Source organism: Pelodiscus sinensis, chromosome 11, assembly GCF_052426305.1.
Source record: "Pelodiscus sinensis isolate ZL-2025 chromosome 11, ASM5242630v1, whole genome shotgun sequence".
NCBI classification, from domain to species: Eukaryota; Metazoa; Chordata; order Testudines; family Trionychidae; genus Pelodiscus; species Pelodiscus sinensis.
The window spans coordinates 24,404,615-24,425,866 of record NC_143062.1 but is presented as its reverse complement, the minus strand read 5'-3'; the positions used below and the strand labels follow the sequence as shown (position 1 = coordinate 24,425,866).

The window sequence follows — 21,252 nt, the reverse complement described above, 5'->3', positions numbered from 1 at the left end:
ACATGGAACCACTGGCGATGGAAGGGACTGAGCAAGGTGCAGGGAGGGTGCTCTGTGTTCCTGGAAGGGGTAGAGCCTCAAGCAGAAGGGGTAGGACAGCCAGTCAGCCCTCCCCAGTCCACCCTCTGAACATACGATGCAGGACTTCGGAGAGAGCTGTGCAGTGACAGCAACAGCCAGGAAGCCCTTTAGAATCGCTGTCCTCTAGAGTAATTGCTTCCCTTCCCCTTCTCCCCCCCCAGCTGGCAGGACTCATTGGCCATCTTTCCCCCCCCCCCCCACCCACACCATAAATGTCCTTCAGAGCTTTGTTAGTAGGCCTATGCATATTGGTCAATCTTTTCGACTATTCACATTCTACCCCCCCCCACACATGTTGCTGCCTCTGTATCAGGGGTAGCAAGAGCCAGTACTGGGGGGAGCCAGCTTACGAGCCGATTCCTCCCAGGACCAGCTCCACGGTGGCGCCTACCCCTACGGCTGCTGCCTCTATCAGAGGCAGCAGCGTGGCGGGGTGGGGGCAGGGGAGGCTGCCATGGGGCAGCCTCTGCCCACGGCAGGCCCAGGAGTGGGGCTGGATTGCACTGGCTGCTGGCCCCATCTCCGAGGGCTACAGAATAGTCAAGTAACTGATAAGAATTCATGCAGTTACTCAACTATTCTATTACCCAGTGTCTAACATCCCTTATTTGTTAGGCCACACAAAGATCTTCGCTACTGTGCTACTACCACGGAGAAGAAACAGAATCTCCAAGTGCACAATCTAATAATGTGACCTGTGTGCTGGGATTTATTCCTAAATGCAAATTTTGCAAATAATCAGTGGATACACACTCAAAACAAGCTTTTATAGAGCAAATTTGAAATATGAACAAAATATAGCACTACAAAAAACCTAAAACCAATTTGTTCTCTTAGAGAAACAAAGCTTTTAGTGAACGGTTCCTTGTTAGCCTTACTTTAGCTTGATTAACGGTGTGCAGTTTTTCCAAATGGATTTTATCACCATCCGTTTTTGCCCAATGGTAGTATTTTGTCTGTTGCTCCAAAGTTTCTTTTAGTTTCTTCTTTAAAGCTATCTGTTCGTCTTTAAAACAAATTTTTGTTAGACAAATTAAATATAAATAACTGCAATTTCAAAAAAGAGCAACATGCAGTACAGGTATATAAAAAACAGTGTAAATAACTTAAGATGGGTAATTGGACTTTGATTAATCTTTCTAACCATATGTTTGTTGTAAGTGTTAAAAGGCTCTGTGTGAAAGATGGCTGCAGAGGATGTGGAAACAGGAGACAACAGAGAGGATAAAATTGCGAAGGACTATCAGTTTGACTGAGGAAATATTTATCAAAAATAATGCATGTGTTGCTTAAGAAATACAAGTCCTGAATTCTCTTCACTTTGTTGTTAGTTTTGTGCCTATATGGTTTTATGAGTGTACTGAATCCAAATAATTTATATCAGATTATAATTCACGTATCACCATGCAGGCTCAAACCCAGAAATATAGTGGGAGATTTTAGTGAGCTTTTTGACCAGAACAAATTACATCCAGGTTAAACAAAATCTGCTTTGTGTCAATTCATGGCTTCATTAGATTGGGAATTGTCAGTTATCTTAAAATATCTTGTGTTCCTGAAAACATCAATTCAAGGACAAATATAAATAGTAGGGCTGTCAATTGACTTGTGTTAATGCCTGCGATTAACACAGGACAGGATTAATGTGTTAATTTTTTTTAAAGCGTTAATTGTAGGCGTTAATGCTGCGCTACCTTTTTGAAGGGGCAGCACATTAGGAGCTGGGGATCAGTTGGGGATTCCAGCTGATCCCCGGCTCCGCGTTGCAAAGTCTCTTTGAAGTGCTGCTCTGGGCTTTGCATTGCGGAGTTGGGGACTGATCCCCGGCTCCCCTGTTGCAAAGCCCCTTTGAAGTGCTGTTTTGGCGCTTTAAAGAGGAAGCGCATTAGGAGCTGGGGGTCAGCTGGCACTTTAAAGGGGCAACCCAAGTGGAGCAGGGATCAGGTAGAGTCCCCAGCTGATCCCTGGCTCCTAATGCGCTGCCCCTTTAAAGTACCAGAACAACACTTCAAAGGGGCTTTGCAACGCAGAGCCAGGGATCTGCTGGGGACTCTACCTGCTCCCTGCTCCACTTGGGCTGCCCCTTTAAAGTGCCGCTCCGGAGCCTTAAAAGGGTAGCACTGCATGGAGCCTGGGGTCAGCTGGGAACTCCAGCTGATCCCAAGCTCTGTGAAGCACTGCCCTGTTGAAACACTGCTGTGGCGTTTCAAAGGGGAGTTGCACATGATTAATCGTTATTAAAACTTGTAATCGCTTGACAGCCCTAATAAATAGTTACATTTAAAAAGAGCTTACATCACAATGGTGTTCAGAATTTGGACAGCAGGGACAGAGTATAAATTCCTGTAAGTCTGTTTTAAAATGACCAAATTTATATCCCTTTCTAAATCATTTCCTCTCCCTACAAAATAGTGCTTGCTTTCTACCTGCTGACTCTGCAGTAATTGAAACTTGAGGATCAGATTCAGTGCTATGCTATGACTTTTTGTGCCAGATAGGCTGCTGCAATAGAGCCAAGGGGCAGACATCAGGCCATCAGATAAAATACACAGCACAGAAAACTTCAGTGCTGTTATTGCTGCAGGTCCACATCCCAGAAGTATTCTCCAGGTAGGACCAGACTAGAGAAGGAAAGAGGTGTGTTAAAAGACAAAAGGAGGAATAACTGGGGAGAACCTGTGCCCTGATTTTCTATAGGCCATGGCACAGTCACAGAATGCTATTGCATCAGGAGTGAAAGTGATAGCTGCTCTGTGGAACGCTCTAGCCTGCTCCACAAGCTCTACTAGCCATGTATATGCTGAATATGAAAGACAAGTCATAAGCTGACTCTTGTCAATTCCTGACCTAGCATAGGCATCAAAGTAAGGATAAATATTTTTTTACATGCATGCAAACTGTCTGAAATAAAACAAGGAAAGATTTTAAAAATAAAAACCTATTTTAGCCAAAACTAATAAGAAGCTCAAGAAAATGTTTTACAAAAAGAAAAAAAAAAACCCAAAAACGGTAGAGAATATTTAAAATGCTTTTCAAGTCTAGTGATAAATAGATTTACACCTTTATAAATAGAAAAAGTTACAGCTTTGGTAACTTAATACAGACAACGTTGTAGCATAACACATTGCTTAATATAAATATGGCAAATTATATGCTAATGCATACCTAGTTCCTTCTTCCACTGGAGCTTCCTTGCTTCTAATAAAATTTTATCCCTTTCTCTTTCACCTAAGGTACTGAACATGTCAGCTGGTTTCCATGAATTCTTACTGAAGAAAAAAACAAAATTAATTTGTTTTAAAATTAGGCACCTCTGCTTTAAAAATTAGCTATTTATTTACATTAAAACTACTCATTCTATTTTATTACTAATGTACAGGCAGTCCCCGGGTTATGTACAAGATAGGGACTGTAGGTTTGTTCTTAAGTTGAATCTATATGTAAGTCGGAACTGGCGTCCAGATTCAGCCGCTGCTGAAACTGATCAGTTTCAACAGCGGCTGAATCTGGACGCCAGTTCTGACTTACATACAGATTCAACTTAAGAACCCCAGGCATCCCCAAGTCAGCTGCTGCTGAAACTGATCAGCGGCTGGGCTTCCTGTAGTCAGCCACTGGTCAGTTTCAGCAGTGGCTGACTTGGGGACGCCTGGGGCAGAGCAGCTGGGGTGCTGCTGGGTTGGTCCAGTAGCGCCGCCGCTCCTCGGCGCTACTGGACCAACCCAGCAGCACCCAAGCTGCTCTGCCCCAGGCGTCCTGATTCAGCCGCTGCTGAATCTGACCAGCAGTGGCTGAATCAGGACGCCTGGGGCAGAACAGCTGGGGTGCTGCCCGGTTGGTCCAGTAGCGCCCAGAGCGGCGCTACGGGACCAACTGGCAGCACCCCAGCTGCTGTACCACAGGTGTCCGGAGCAAAGCCACGGAGCACGGGGGCAGCGGGACAGCCCAGACGCGCCGTGGCTGTCCGCTGCCCGCGTACTCCGCGGCTTTGCTCTGCTTTGCTCCCCCCCCCATCCTCCTGGTCTGCAGACCAGCGGGACGGGGGGCAAAGCAGAGCCAAGCCGCAGAGCGCCCGGCCAGCTGACAGCCCAGACGCGTCTGGGCTGTCAGCTGATCGCGCGCTCCGCGGCTTGGCTCTGCTTTGCCCCCCCACTGGCCGGGCGCTCCGCGGCTTGGCTCTGCTTTGCCCCCGTCCCCCCATCCCCCTGGTCTGCAGACCAGGGGGACGGGACGGGACGGGGGGGGCAAAGCAGAGCCAAGCCGCGGAGCGCGTGGGCAGCGGACAGCCCTGTCCGCTGCCCACGTGTTCCGCCGCTTTGCTTCCTCTCCCTGGTCTGCTGGAGACCAGGGAGAGGAATGGCCCCGTTCGTAACCGCGGATCCGACATAAGTCGGATCCGCGTAACTCGGGGACTGCCTGTATTCATATTGAAATTTTAATATAGGATACAAGAATAAAAAAGTTATTTTGGATGATTCATTCAATAGATTCTACATACATAACTTTATGTTCAGTCTGCTCAGATGCTTCTTGTTTTCTGCTTGAGGCATAATTATTTTCATTTGGGACAGATGAAACTTCACCAGCTTTTTGAAGTAATCCCATAATGTTCTCTTCTTGTGCTGCCTGCTTGGCAGCAGTGCTATACAAATTGTTTTTGTTTTGGCCTACAAAATATAATGTACATGTTAATAAATATAGCACTAGATTGTCACTCCATATTGTGTACAATAGTTTATATTCAAATCAGTGGAGCTGATGCTCACGTGAACACTAGAACTGTAAAGGGGTAATACCACTAAGTACTGCACTTAAGAAGGGCACACATACACAGGAGTGACAATAAGCAATAGAAGCACTTGTCTGAGCACTGGCTAAGTATTCTGTCTCCTGGAGTATAAGGATTTCTAAAATTTCTTCTAGAGTGGGGCAATGCCACATAACTTCAACACAGGGCAATGATTCAAATTCAAATAAAAGGATTCAAATCTGCATTAAGTGTTGATTGAGTTGCTTGCAATTTTGCTTTCTAAGGGTCTACTTAGATTCTTCTTAAGTAACCTAGGGCACAAACTCTGGTAAATAAGTTTGCACTAAGATATTATCTTGTGCAACAGGAAGGATGGCACTGCAGTTCAAGAACTGAACTACAACTGAGAAGACATCAATTCATTGTCCTACAAATTAGGGAAGTTAGATAGCCTGCAACTGAATAGTCATGTAACCGCATCAAATTGTAGCAGTTACACGACTATTTGATAGTACTCAGAGGTGAATCCGCAGCCAGTGCGCTCCCAGCCCCACCCCTGGCGAGCCCCCCGTCACCCTACACTGCTGCCTCTCTATCAGAGGCAGCAGCATGGCGTGGTAGCAGCCTTTGTCTACCAGGGGTCCGAGCTCCCTGAAGACAGGGGTTACTAACGTGGAGCAACCTCTCTTCACGGGGAGCTCAGACCACCCACAGTAGGCAGAGGCTGCTTTGCAGCATCCTCTCAGACCCGCCCCCAGGTTACAGCCTCTGATAAAGGCAGCAGCATGGGGGGAGGGGCAGATGGTACTGGCTCCTGCATCCTTCCCCACCGCTGCCTCTATAGGAGGCAGCAAAGGGGAGGCGGAACAAGCAAGTCTGTGGAGCCAGCTCAATGTGCATATTGGCTCCTGTCTGAACTCCATACCCTCTTCGTTGTTGCCTCTCTATCAGAGGCAGCAGTGCAAGTGTGGGAAGGGAAGGAGGTTTCAGCGCTCATGGAGAGCCAGCTTTAAGCCAGCTCCCCACAGGCACTGGCTCCTGCCTCCTCCCCCGCCTCTTCCCCCTCCAGTTACAGAGGCAACGGGAGGGAAGGGGAAGGATGCATGCAGTCAACAGGATTAACCAATAAACCCAGGCTAATGGTTAATCGTGTCATTGTCTACATGTTGACATCCATACTACAGATTAGTTTGTGACCTTGGGAAAAATCCCTTAATTCTTTTGTGACTACAGGCAGTCCCCGAGTTACGCAGATCCGACTTATGTCGGATGCGCAGTTACGAACGGGGCCCATCTCCCTGGTCTCCAGCAGACCAGGGAGAGGAAGCAAAGCGGCGGAGCACGCGGGCAGCGGACAGCCCAGACGCGTCTGGGCTGTCCGCTGCCCGCGTGTTCCGCGGCTTTGCTCCCCGTTCCCCTGGTCTGCAGACCAGGGAGACGGGGAGCAAAGCAGAGCAAAGCCGCGGAGCCCGAGGGCAGCCCCGCTGCCCCCGTGCTCTGCGGCTTTGCTCCGGACGCCTGTGGTACAGCAGCTGGGGCGCTGCCGGTTGGTCCCGTAGCGCTGCTCTGGGCGCTACTGAACCAACCCGGCAGCACCCCAGCTGCTCTGCCCCAGGCGTCCTGATTCAGCCACTGCTGAAACTGACCAGCAGTGGCTGAATCAGGACGCCTGGGGCAGAGCAGCTTGGGTGCTGGTGGGTTGGTCCAGTAGCGCCGAGGAGCGGCGGCGCTACTGGACCAACCCAGCAGCACCCTAGCTGCTCTGCCCCAGGTGTCCCCAAGTCAGCCGCTGCTGAAACTGACCAGTGGCTGACTACAGGAAGCCCCTGCCCCGGGCTTCCTGGAATCAGCCACTGATCAGTTTCAGCAGCGGCTGAATCTGGACGCCAGTTCCGACTTACATACAGATTCAACTTAAGAACAAACCTACAGTCCCTATCTTGTACGTAACCCGGGGACTGCCTGTATTCTGCAACTATAAAGCAAGGATAAATAATGCTTCCTTTCTCCCAAAACCTTCTCTCCCCCCCCCTTAAACTGTAAGGTATTTGGGATATAAACTGTTTCTTAATATATGTATACGCAGTATCTATTAAAATGGCCCTGATCTTGTCTGGGACCTCACTGTGCTATGCATAATAATACAGTTCGGATCTCCCTGGTCCAGGGAAGGTCACAGCTCCCTTGCTAGCTGCCCTGCTGATGGCTCCTCCCCCTAGGGCTCTCAAGACTGGGGTTAGGGTTAGGATTGGGGCTCCTTGCCCTGCTACTGCCCGGCTATAGATGGCCTGGCTGAGGCTCCTCATCCTGCTGCCTGCTGGCTGTGCCGGGGAGTTCCCAGGGGTTTCCCAGCCAGGGCTGCCTGGACACCATTAGCTCCGCTATCTTTAGCGGTTCCTTGGCGTTTCCCAGCCCTGGGCCACCTGGCTGCCGCAGGCCCTGCTGCCACCAAGGGTTTCCCAGGCCACCGCTGCCCCTGCTGCCAGGAGCTCTCTGGCTGCTTGACCCCAATGACACCGGGGGTTCCCCAGTTGGGGTGGAGGCTCTTTGATGCTGCCTGACCCCGCTACTGGGGTTCCAGAGCTGCCACCTGGCACCACTGCCACCAGGGGTTTCCTGGTCAGGGCTGCGCGGCCATCCCAGCCCTGCTGCTGCCAGGGGGTTCCTTGAGTTCCCTGGCTGTCACCAGCCCCACTGCCAGAGACTCTCCAGCTGCCTGGGCCTGCTGACACCATGGTTCCCCTGCCTAGTTGCTGCTGGCCCAGCCAGGACTTCAGAAACTGCATGTTCTATTGGCTGGCTCCCACTTCTGGGACTCTTTGGTCCAGCAACATCCATACGAGACTATGGATGTTGCCAGACCAGAGTCCCGGATTTGGGAGGTTCAACCTGTAATAACAAGAGGTCATTAAAATTATCTGAAAACTACTCTTAACATGTTTGGAGACTCTAAACTCATATTTCAAAAGTGAGTCAATGTTAGGGATGTAAAAACCATCCAGAACAATTAATGGGTTAAACAAACTGTTTAACTAGTTAACCACCAGCTGTGGGCAGCAAAGGCTGCTTACCAGTTAATCTTTAACATCCCTAGACTCAAAATCTTTTCCAAATTGTACCTTTCAAAAATAATTTTTTTCAAGTGTCTCAATAGGATACACTCTTCAGATGTGGAACACAACTCTTTCCATCCTATTTAAGTCCAGGTTATACAGACTTCATAATGAAGTAAGTACAGTAACTAAAATCAATAGTGGATGCTGTTTTCAGGGAAAACAGATGAAAGATGTTTAATCTTCTGTATGCCCGTGCAAGATCAATGAAACAACGTTCAATACCTTTAAAAGTAGTTATCTACATCACTCTCCCTTGCTCTAATCCTTAAAATAGACCATTAAATTAACAAAATATTGAAAAGATAATTAACACAGAAAATAAAGCAATATGTGATAATAGTTGGTTACAAGAGTTCCTAATTAGGGTTGCCAGGTGTCTGGTATTGGCTGGCCTCTGTCATATATATATATATACACTCACACACACACACACACATACACACACACACACACACACCCCCCCCATGTAATATGTCCAGTATTTTCTGTTTGTCTTGGATGGAAGGCCGCTTGGGACATACCTCCCCTACTGCGTCTGGTGGTGGCAGAGAGGAGTGTGGAGCGCTGGATTTAAAGGCGCAGTGACCCTTTTTTTTGCTCAACAAGTTTGGTCCCCTGGGGTTCCCCTCCCCCACAACAAGTTTGGTCCTTTTTTTTTTTGCTCAGCCAATTTTCCCCCCCACCATGTTCGGTATTTTTTGGGAGAGTATTTGACAACCCTATTCCTAATGACATATCAGAAAACACTGGGCCAGATCAGAGCTTAGTTATCAACAACACTTCTGTACAATCCCATATGTAACAATCAGTGTGAAATATTTCTTTTGAACCTATTTGAGTTTATAGAAAAATTGGTCCATCTTAACATACGTTCTGAAAAAGCAACTACAGCTACAAAATTAAGGAGCTCCACTGCTGGAAGTTATGGGGGATTTCAGCACACAAAGGTCTTGTAGGATCAGGCCCAAAATTTGAGAAATGGGATCCTTTGCACAAACACTCACCATTCCCCTTCCTGCTGCCACATCCTGCCCTGCATGCAGGCAGTTTAAGAATAATTTTCACTGGCATTAAACAGGAGCTATTAATATCTTGCATAGCTGAACTGGACTGATGACTTGCAGGTATAATTCTGATTAATGCAGCAGGTACTCAGGAAATGTTTGAAACAAGAAAATGTATTTCTTCTTCCTCTCAATGATACGTAATCAATTTTTCCCAATAGTCTAAATATCTAACGTTTTCCAGAGGACTAAGGGAAAAATCGGTTTGTTCTAGATAATTTTGGACTATCAAACTGAATCTATCAGCGAAACAAACACAGTCTCATACATATGGATAGGCTATACGAACCTTTTCTCTCAGTAAAAATAATAGATTCTAAAGTGCTGGTACAGGTTGAACCTCCCCAGTCTGGCACCCTCAGGACCTGAGTGATCCCAAAGAACAGGGGAGGTCACTTCTGTCCCCCTGCAACTGGCCCCCAACCCCAGCTCCGCTCCTAGTCTGGCCTCCTGGCGGGTTCCACACATCCAAGTAGCCCTGCTATGGCAGCACACGGTCCCACCACTGGGGCTTTCAGCCTCACTGCAGCAAACCACTGCTCTGCCACCGGTGCTCCCATCCCTACCACGGAAGCACTGGCCCCAGCAGCCCACAGTCCTGTTCCCCTCCCTGCGGCAGTCTGCTGCTCAGCTGCCAGGATTCCTGACCCTGTCAGCTTTACTGGGGCAGTACTGGCCCCACTGTCAGGACTCCTGGCCCTGCAGTCCAGCTGACGGGGCTACTGGCCCCACCACAGCAGACCTCTGTCCCACCGGAGCCTGCTGGCATTCTGGCCGCCCTGCCACTGGCTCAGCCAGACTTCTGTGGCAGGGTTCCCAGCCACTGGCCTCCCTGCAGCCAGCCAGCCTGGCTGGGTTCCCAGTCCCTGCAGGGCTCCTGCCCTGGCTCTCCACTGGGCCGTGGTCCTGCCAGACCACAAGTGTTGCCGGACCAGGGAGTCCCAGTTGAGAAAGGTTCAATCTGTATCACGTCCTTGGGGAAAGATTGTCAGCATCAAACCTAGTTTTATTTTAAAATAATCTAGCTCATATACATCACTAATTAGAACCAGGAACAGGTTCATGGCAACGGAAATGGCAACGGAAATGGCCTCAGTCTAGTTTCTAATGGACTGTGGCCTCATCACTGAACTTAACCATATCTGGCATGTTAGTTAAGACTTTCAACAGACATGCTTAGGGCCAAATGCTAGTATAAACTGGTACTGTTCCACTGAAATCAACAGAGCTGCCCCTTAATTTTATGTTCCAGTATTTACTATGATATTACACCCACTACATAATCTGCTGGAGCATGAAACTGGCTGTGGGGCAGGGATGGAAAAGAGTGGTTAAACAGCTAATCAGATAAACTAAATGTTTTACCAGTTAACCGTGATCCTGCTGGAGGGGCCTGCCCAGGCCAGGCATGCCCAGCCTAGCTGCATGGATAGGCCAGAACCAGAGCTGCTGCTCTGCATGGGCAGACCAGAGTCCCCCTATTCCCACTCAGGCTGTAGGGCTGGGATTGCTGGGGCAGATGGGGCTGCCTCTCCACATGGCCAGGTTGGGATCTCGCCTGCTCCCGCCTTGGGCATAGTGGTGCCAAAGCTACCACAAGGCTGGGCAGGGATCCCCTTGCCCTCACCCGGGGTGCAGAGCTGGGCAGGACCCTCCAGCGGGATCACGGTTAACTGGTAAAACATTTAGTTTATCTGATTAGCTGTTTAACCACTCTTTTCCATCCCTGCAGGCTTATCAGGTAACCAGCTAACTCAGACTCATAGACTTTAAGGTCAGAAGGGACCATTATGATCATCTAGTCTGACTCCCTGCACAGTGCAGGCCACAAAAATCTCACCCACCCCTCCCAGAATAATCCTCTCACCTATATCTCAGATATTGAAGCCTTCAAATACTTTGAAGACCCCAAGACGCAGAGAATCCTCCAGCTGTGATCTGTACCCCATGCTACAGAGGAAGGCGAAAAACCTCCAGGGCCTCCGCTAATCTACCCTGGAGGAAAATTCCTTCCCGACCCCAAATATGGTGATCAGCTAAACCCTGAGCATGTGGGCAAGACTCACCAGCCAGACACCCAGAAAGTTCTCTATAGTAACTCCTATCATCCCTCCATTGACCTATTTCCCACTGATAATGAATGGTCAATTAGTTACCAAGATCATGTTATCTCATCAAACCATCCCCTTCATAAACCCATCCAGTTTAATCTTGAAACCAGATAGATCTTTTGCCCCCACTACTTCCCTTGGAAGGCCGTTCCAGAACTTCACTCCTCTAATGGTTAGAAACCTTCGTCTAATCTCAAATCTAAACTTCCTACTAGTCAGCTTATATCCATTTGTTCTTGTGTCCACATTGGTATTAAGCTTAAATAATTCCTCTCCCTCCCTAGTATTTATCCCTCTAATATATTTAAAAAGTGCAATCATGTCCCCCCTCAGCCTTCTTTTGGTTAAAGCAAACAAGCCAAGCTCCTTGAGTCTCCTTTCATAAGACAGGTTTTCCATTCCTCGGATCATCCTAGTGGCCCTTCTTTGTACCTGTTCCAGTTTGAATTCATCCTTCTTAAACATGGGAGACCAGAACTGCACACAGTATTCCAAATGGGGGTCTCATCAATGCCTTGTATAATGGCACTAACACCTCCTTATCCCTACTGGAAATACCTCGCCTAATACATCCCAAGATCGTATTAGCCTTTTTCATGGCTATGTCACAATGGCAGCTCGTAGTCATCCTATAATCAACCAGGACTCTGAGGTCCTTCTCTTCCTCCGTTACTTCCAACTGATGTGTCCCCAGCTTATAACTAAAATTCTTATTATTAATCCCTAAATGCATAACCTTACACTTCTCACTATTAAATTTCATCCTATTGCTATCACTCCAATTTACAAGATCATCCAGATCTTCCTGTATGATATCCCGATCCTTTTCTGAATTGGCAATAGCTCCCAACTTTGTGTCATCCGCAAATTTTATTAGGACACTTCCACTTTTGGTGCCAAGATCAGCAATAAAAAGATTAAATAAAATTGGCCCCAAAACTGATCCCTGAGGAACTCCGCTAGTAACCTTCCTCCAACCTGACAGTTCACCTTTCAATATGACCTGTTGTAGTCTCCCCTTTAACCAGTTGCTTATCCACTGCTCAACTTTCATATTAATTCTTATCTTTTCCAATTTAACCAATAATTCCCCATGTGGTACTGTATCAAATGCCTTACTAAAGTCAAGGTAGATTAGATCCACTGCATTTCCTTTATCTAAAAAATCTGTTACTTTCTCAAAAAAGGAGATCAGATTGGTTTGGCATGATCTACCTTTTGTAAAACCATGTTGTAATTTGTCCCAATTGCCATTAGCCTCAACGTCTCTAACTACTTTCTCCTTCAAAATTTTTTCCAGGATCTTACATACTACAGATGTCAAACTAACAGACCTATAGTTACCCGCGTCGCTTTTTTTCCCTTTCTTAAAAACCGGAACTATATTAGCAATTCTCCAGTCAAATGGTACAACCCCTGAGAGTTCATGTGCCAGTTCCTTTAATATTCTTGGATGAAGATTATCTGGGCCCCCCGATTTACTCCCATTAAGCTGTTCAAGTTTGGCTTTTACCTCAGATATGGTAATATCTACCTCCTTATCTTTAGTCCCATTTGTTAACTTACCATTATCCCTAAGCTCTTCATTAGCCTCATTAAAACTGAAGCAAAGTATTTGTTCAAATATTGGACCATACCTAGATTATCCTTAACCTCCACTCCATCCTTAGTAATTAGCGGTCCTACTTCTTTTTTTGTTTTTCTCCTATTTATATGGCTATAAAACCTTTTACTATTGGTTTTAATTCCCTTTGCAAGGTCCAACTCTACCTGACTTTTAGCCTCTCTCACTTTATCCCTACATGCTCTAACCTCAATAAGGTAGCTTTCTTTACTGATCTCTCCCATTTTCCACTCCTTATATGCTTTCGGCTTTTTCTTCATCACCTCTCTGAGATGCTTGCTCATCCACCTTGGTCTAACACACCTGCCTATAAATTTTTTCCCTTTTCTAGGGATACAGGCTTCTGACAGCTTCTGCAACTTTAACTTAAAATAATTCCAGGCCTCCTCCACTTTAAGATCCATAATTTCTTTAGTCCAATCAACTTCCCTAACTAATTTCCTTAATTTACTAAAGTTAGCCCTTTTGAAATCAAAAACCCTAGTCTCAGATTTATTTTTGTTTATCCTTCCATTTAATTTAAACTGAATTAGCTCATGATCACTCGAGCCAAGGTTGTCTCCTACAACCATTTCATTTATGAGGTCCTCGCTACTCACCAAAACCAAATTTAAAATAGCATCCGCCCTTGTTGGTTCAGCAACTACTTGATGAAGGAATTCATCAGCTATCACATCTAGGAAAATCTGAGCCCTATTATTACTACTAGCACTTGTTCTTCAGTCTATATCTGGAAAGTTGAAATCTCCCATGATTACACAGTTTCCATGAGTATTTACTTCATTAAAAACATTAAAGAGGTCTCTATCCATATCCAAATTGGATCCTGGTGGTCTATAACACACCCCAAGCACTATCCCAGAGGAGGATCTGATAGTTTTCTTCCCCAATGTGATTTTTGCCCAAACGGACTCTGTCTTCTCCATTCCATCACTTTTTATTTCTTTACGATCTACCTCATCTTTGATATACAATGCGACTCCACCACCTTTACCCTGATTTCTGTCTTTCCTAAACAGCACATACCCTTCAATACCTGTACTCCAGTCATGCCTAGTATTCCACCATGTTTCTGTTATTCCTATAATATCTGATTTCACTTCCTGGACCAATAGCTCTAGTTCCTCCTTTTTGTTACCTAGGCTCCTCAGACTGGTGTACAAACATCTTAATTTTTGCTGTTTGGCCTCATTCACATTCTTTACCCAATTTGGCACAGACGTTATACCTCCAATACGACCTATTAGACTAGTATCCACCCCACCCTTCCTCATGTTCATTCTCCTACCCCCAGCTATATCCTTTCTTACTTCGTTTTCCTCCCTCTCAGTGTTAAAATCTGGCGTATAACCATTTACATTGCTACTAGGGATGTTAGCATGTAGTCATTTACAGGATTATCCTAAAAACTACATGCACCCCCCCCCCCCTTTGCTGCTTCTTTATCAGAGGCAGTGGGGGGGGGGAGAAGGAGGAGCAGGGTGGAAGAGGACTCGTGCCCATGAGGGGCCAGCAGAGCCACCTGTACTCTCCCTTCTGCGTCACAGAGGCAGCAGTGCCAAGGGGTAGGGGGGCACAGGCGGGAGCCAGTTTAAAAGTTGGCTCCCCACAAGCACCAGCTGCTGCAGAGCTGCCTAACCCTTCTGACAGAGAGGCAGCAGTATGGAAGGAGACAGGCAGGAGACTGCACACGCCAAGTTGCCTCTCCCAGCCTGCTGCCTCCCACAGAGCAGCAGCATGGGCAGGGGCAGGCAGGATTCACCTGCCCCTCTGCCCTCCATGCCGCTGACTCTGACAGAGAGGTAGCAGCATGTAAGGTAGGGGATACAGATGTGAGCCGGTACATGTGGGAAGCAGCTTTCAACCTGGCTCTCATACATATTGGCTCCTGCAGAGCCACTTGCCTCCCGTGCTGCTGCCTCTCTGTCAGAGGCAGCAAGGGGGAGGGGCAGGCAAGCACCAGCTCTCACCTGCTCCCCCTCCCACATGTAAATGCATAACTGCTAAAATTTCCAGGAGTTGCACGTTTTACACATTATTTAACATCCTTAATCCCTACTTTGGGATGGAATAAATCAGGTCTTTTCAATTGGGCACAGACTTCCAAATATTACTTACACAAAAGATAATTATGGAAATAGAAAATCTTCAAATGTATTTAAACATCAAAGGCCCATATCCCACAAACACTCACTTAATTAAGCATTCTAATTAATTCTGTTGTGGACCAGATCCGGTCCTTACGCAAAAGGTTAAATGGGTGCACAGCACTTATCACAACTTATCCTCCCAAACAAGGTCAACTCCAAAACAGTTATATGGTGGATCCTCTCAGGAGGAGGATTTAATCCATACTCACTTGTGATCTTTTCCCACAGAATAGAATAGAATAGAATCCTAGACGAGACCTCAGAAGGTCATCAAGACCAGCCCTCTGCCCAAGGCAGACCAACCCCAACTACATCATCCCAGCCAGGGCTCTGTCAAGCTGGGACTTAAAAACCTCTAGGGATGCAGATTCCACCACCTTCCTTGGTAACCCATTCCAGTGCTTCATCACCCTCCTAGTGAAATAGTTTTTCTTAATATCCAACCTAGACCTCCCCCACTGTAACTTGAGACCATTGCTCCTCGTTCTGCCATCCATCACTACTGTGAACAGCCTTTCTCCATCCTCTCTGGAACCTCCCTTAAGGCTGCTACCAAATCTCCCCTCACCCTTCTTTTCTGCAGACTAAGTAAGCCCAAATCCCTCAGCTTCTCCTTGTAGGTCACGTGCTCAAGCCCCCTAATCATTTTGGTTGCCCCCCCGCTGGACCCTCTCCAATGCATCCACATTCTTTTTATAGTGGGGGGCCCCAGAACTGGACACAATACTCCAGATGTGGCCTCACCAGAGCTGAATAAGGGGGAATAATAATTTCTCTAGATCTGCTGGAAATGCTCCTCCTAAATGCACCTTATTATGCCATTAGCATTCTTGGCTACCAAGGCACACTGTTGACTAATATCCAGCTTCTCATCCACTGTAACCTCCGGGTCCTTTTCTGCTGAACTGGTATTAGCCAGTTGGTCCCCAGCCTGTAACAATGCTTGGGATTCTTCCATCTAAAGTGCAGGACTCTGTGCTTGTTGAACCTCATCAGATTTCTTTTGGCCCAATCCTCCAATTTGTCTAGGTCACTCTGGACCCTATCCCTGCCTTCCAACATGTCTTCCGCTCCCCCTAGCTTAGTGTCATCCGTAAACTTGCTGAGGTTGCAATCTGTCACCTCATCCTGGCCATTAATAAAGATGTTGAACAAAACCAGCCCTAGAGGCACTCCACTTGAAACTGACCACCAACCAGACATCAAGCTGTTGATCACTATTCATTGGGTCTGACAATCTAGCCAGCTTTCTATCCACCTTACAGTCCATTTATTCAATCCATACTTACTTAACTTCCCATTTACTTTCTTTAGGTCATGTACCTGAGAGAGGATTTTCAACTATATAGAGGATAACTTGTAAAATCTTTATACATTTAGATAAAACAGACATGAGAAAAATTAATTTTCTAACAAAGGCACAAGAATCAGTCTTTACACAACTGATGACTATATCTATATATATATATATATATAAAAATATAATTTTAACAGGTGTGTAAACAGTTACAACTTAGATGGCTTTGTAGTGTTTTAATTTATAATAGAAAATGTTTGTTTTTCAAAAATAAACTGAAATATTTTCTTTTTTCTTAAAAAGTGCTTTTGACATTTACGATACAAAATAACTTTTTTTGAAAACTATACCTTTACTTATTGAATAGACTCCCTGAAATTCAAACCCAAAGTTAAAGCATTTCATTTTTATTTCAAAAATCTGCTATTAATTTCTGTAATGCAAACCTTCTAAACACAATCAGTAAGAGAAAATTTCACTTTTGCTTCAGGATATATATCTTACTTGTTTCTTCTTGCTTTTCCTCCTGGGCCTGGCACTCAATTTTGGTTCCTTGTTTTACAGTCATCAGAATCTGTTCAAGTTGCTCTTGTGTTAAACACACCAAACTGTTCCTTAGATCTTCAGCTAAGGAAGACTTCTCTTTTGGCTTCTTAACAGCAATTTTATTAGGGTTCTGTAAACTAGGTTTTTCTGCAGTATTGTCTTTTTGGATAACCTGTAAATCAGGCTTTCCAGTTGTGTTATCTTTTTGGATAATAAAAGCATGGTTTTTATTTAAGGATTCCTTTGATGAATCTTTAGATGACAAAATCATACAGTTTTTTTCATCTTTAATTGCTGACCACCTCGATTCACTTCTGGGTTTTGATAAAATATGTTCACGCTTGACACAGGAACTTTGTGTTGATTGCAGAATATGTCCAGACTGTTTTGTTCTCAATGGATATTTGAGGATTTTAGCTTTATTACCCATCTGTTAAAACAACAAGAATTTATTTACATTTTACAGGATATTAAGATTAAACTATGGTGTACCTAGTATTTTCCTTCCTTTAGACAGTAAAAGCACTTATTCTACCTCATGTCTAAAACTTAAGAGCCAATTATTTTTCTGCTACATTAGTAGAAAGCATAGTTTACTGAACAGAATGACTCCAGATGAAGAATACTAATGACACTTGGAGGATTTGGCTTCAAGTGTGCATTATTATTAATTTTTAATTTTAATATGAATAGTAAAGCAGTATGGAAATTAGTTTTACAGTATACTCACTTGTCCCATGCTGTTGGTATTAGAGATAATTCCCCCTCTACATTATTCAATTATTTTTGTTAGTAAGAAATCAGAATGAAATTTTAAAAAACTGGTTCTGATCAAAAGCCCTGATTTAAAGTGTGTTTGCATTCAACTGTCAGCTTTCAAACCCTCTGGTGAACAAAACAGAATAATTTTCCTTTAGTAGGCCCAATAATTTCAATTTTTGTCATGGCATAGTGGTGTAGGAATGTCTTCCAGCTGGATAAGCACCATAAATGCCAGGCCATTAAATTGTTACAAGTCACATTTATCTGATTAGGTATGAAAGGCTCAGACAGATGTGGAAACTAGGAAGAGAGACAGTTTTCAGGTAAATATTCTTGAAAAATGTATTTACCTGAGATAAACTACTAACTTCTGCAAACTGAAGGAAAACCACAGAATTATCTAACACTTGTAATTGTAAGAAGTCATGTACATAGAAAAAAATATTTCCTCTCACCTTCTCCAACTTATCCTATCTCCAAAGCAACCTAGAATCCATAAAAATCAGATTTTGTCATCTCAGGCTGAGCTATTATGGTTCACAGTAAGTGGTAAATTAATCCCACAGAAGACTCATGAGCAACTTTTATAGATATGAACAGGAGTTGTATGCAAACATCTGAAGGTACAATGTGTTCCTAAGTAAGGTATCAGAATGGCAAAAGGCAAGGTAGCTATTTCATTACAAAGGTTGCTGAAACGTATTAACTGTATAGGAGTTCCTTTAATTCTCTTCTCTATCTCTTTACAGGAGTTCTCCAAAGATCCTCCTCGGTTCTCTCTCCCTTTCTCATGCTACCTCAAATGTATGTTCTTGGGTGGTCTCATCTGCTTCCCTGATCCTTAAACATTCTGTGTGATAATGACTCAATTCACTTGTCACTCACTCACAACTCTTTATCATCTCTTCCTGAAAGTCATATTGTTTTCTTCAAATTAAACATGGCTAAAAAATTAATTTTCTAAAGTGTGGCTGGCACCAGGCATATTTCTTCTCTCTTGGCCTCACTCACACATCAGTTTGTAGTACAGAACAAAGTAAGTTTTGACTATACAAATCTCTCATTTGCCCTTCAGCTTCTGGACCTGACCGTCCCAAATGAGGGAATTTACCAGACCAGAGAAGGTATCCTGCTACCAGCTCCCCTGACCACCTACCCTCCCACTGCCGCGTTCCCGGCCCTAGTACTGGGGCTGCCGTGGCCCCTGCTGAGCTACTGGTACTCCGGAACTGGTCCCAGCCCTAGATATGCCAGGATCCAAGCCACCAGCCTTCTTGGCAATAGGACTCCCAGCCAGGACTCCCCAGTCTAGGAACACCTGTGGTTGTCCTGTATCATGGATGTTGCCTGATGAGGGAGTCCTGGTTTTGAGAGGTCCAACCTGTATTTCAGAAAGTAAGAATGACCTTGTGGTTAAAATACTGGAATAAGATTCAATAAAATCTGGCTTTAGTACTCAACTTTCAGACTATGTGGCTTCCAATTAATCACTTAATCATCGAAACATTATCCAATAAAATTCACTATACTACTGTCTTTTTTTCAATCTCTCTTCTGACAATTTGTCTAAAATTTTAGTCATACTCCATGAAGTGTATTTTCCAGAGATAGAGGATTTCAAGTCATCTTAATCCTACCTACTTTGTCAGCTACCAGGAGTTTTGACAGTGGAACTTCATTCTTTCTTAATCAACATTGACCACAGATATTTAGACACACCAGACTTACCTTCACTGCGGATTTTGATTTACCCACTGCAAAAACAAAACAAAACAAAAAATAAAAACACGAGAAAAGTCTTCAATAATTAACTTCCCTGAAAACCACAACCTGAGAAATTCATGATCCCACCAGCTTTAAAAGCTATAATTTTATTATGGTTATCTAATCTCTCCTCTAGCCTAATACAGTCCAAAAAACTTTACCTGTAATCTTTGCATCAAAAACTTCTCTTAAATGCAGCATACTTTTAAAAACATATCCAATACTTAAATAAAGGCTTCAACTGAAGGGAAATTCGTTATAAACCTAGGTAAGCTGTTCCAATGCTCTTTCTTTAAAAACGTGAACCTTATTTCTAGTTTGAATTTGTCTACCATCAGCTTCTCACTTGGGATCTCATTATACCTTTGGGCTTGTCCACACAGCTCCTTTTTGCACAAAAGCCTCTTGTGCAAAAAGGCCCCTAATTAATTATGCAAACGAAGCGTGGCAATATGCTAATCCGCACTTCATTTTGCATTGGCTTTTGCACAAGAGAGGTGCAGAGTAAACGTAGCCCACATGTCACCTTAGCATGCAGCAGCAGGGTCAACTTAGGGCTTGTCTACCCAACATGGCAAAGGGCTCTTAAGGGGTATGATTTGTAAAACACTAATTGTCCTGAATCAAGTATCAAAGGGGTAGCTGTGTTAGTCTGAATCTGCAAAAGCACAGAGGAGTCCTGTGGCACCTTATAGACTAACAGATTTGTTGGAGCATAAGCTTTTGTGGGCAAAGACATGCATCGGACAAAGTGGGTCTTTGCCCACAAAAGGTGCTACAGGACTAACTGTCCTGAGTTGACCCTCCTGGCCCATTCCAAAAGGAACCTAGCTTGTAAAAACATAGTTATGTACAGGATCTAATAAAGGCAGTTAGAACACAACATATTAGAGCATTCTACAAATTGCAGCTCTTTAGAGAAAGGATTTTCAAGCTGGGGGTTGCAAGCAGTGTTCACTGTAAGCTGTGTGCTTGGACTGTTGCTCAAGAGAGATCCAAATGCCACCCAGCTGACTGACTGAGCACTTGCAGCCACCCATTGCTGGCAGCATGTATTTCTACTGATGGTGCACATCCACATATGCCTTGGTGCGCACAACAAAATTTATTCCACACATTGATGGAAAATATGGAGGGAACATTAGTTGCAAGGTTACCACATGACCAGGGTGTGAGGGAAGAGAGGGTTTCATGAGCTCTCAACCTTCACTCCAAACCTCACTTTGTCTTTAGCATTTAGAATGGTGTTATAGATATATAAAAAAAGTGCTTTTAATTTATAAGGTTGATCACATTCAAAGGCTTGCTATGTGAAAGACATCACCAGTACAAAAGTTTGAGAACCACTGTTCTACAGCACTTTTCTAAGCCATGTAGACAAGCCCTTGGTGTGTGGAAGGCTAGCATGTTATATATTCACACCCTGGCTTGCCACATACTAAGTCACCCTTTTACTATCAAAAATCTCTTTTCTATGTAGATACTTAAGTCATCTCTTAACCTTCTCTTGGATAAATTAAACACAATTATCTTATTTAGTCTCTTACTATAAAACATCTCTTCCAAACCTTGATTAATTCTGGTAGCTCTTTTCTGAATCCAATTTTTAATTGTCTTTTTAATTTAAATGGCTTGTTCTCTCTACATTACTGTGTAAGAAATGCCCCCCCCCCCCAAACACACACCAATTTATTTGAAACTGGGTCTCTTAAGCCACCACAAGAGGTTCCTGATTAATGTCTCACTGGTGTTTGGAAAGCTTTGATATTGTATAGAAAATTGAGATTCTCATAAACGTAGCCTGGATATCCTTGCTCCTTACACATTCGAATATCCCTGGCTCTTTATACATCAGTCTCATGCACTTTATAAAAAAAGAAAAGCTTTTCTTGGACATGATTTTGTATTTTAAATTTTTAATTCATTGCCAATCCAGTGGCAGTGTTCAATCTTGCTTTGTAAGAGCATTTTGGGGTGATTGCTGATT

The 21,252-nt window shown here is 44.5% G+C and overlaps 1 protein-coding gene across 11 annotated transcripts in view; it reads right to left on the bottom strand.

Moving 5' to 3' along the window:
- The window catches only part of CCDC66 (coiled-coil domain containing 66), a 78,622-nt gene that overhangs the window by 50,661 nt on the left and 6,709 nt on the right, over positions 1-21,252 (bottom strand). For 7 of the 11 annotated variants that reach the window (XM_014577406.4, XM_075938893.2, XM_025188561.3 and 4 more), the window contains exons 3-7: positions 19,230-19,255; positions 16,698-17,169; positions 4,580-4,748; positions 3,247-3,350; positions 960-1,087 (exon numbers count right to left, since the gene is read on the bottom strand). In XM_014577406.4, coding sequence (XP_014432892.3) covers positions 960-1,087; positions 3,247-3,350; positions 4,580-4,748; positions 16,698-17,169; positions 19,230-19,255 — 899 coding nt within the window. Of the gene's footprint in view, positions 1-959; positions 1,088-3,246; positions 3,351-4,579; positions 4,749-16,697; positions 17,170-17,956; positions 18,678-19,229; positions 19,256-21,252 lie in introns of those variants that run through there. The other 4 variants (XM_025188556.3, XM_025188557.3, XM_025188560.3 and 1 more) reach the window with 3 other exon arrangements.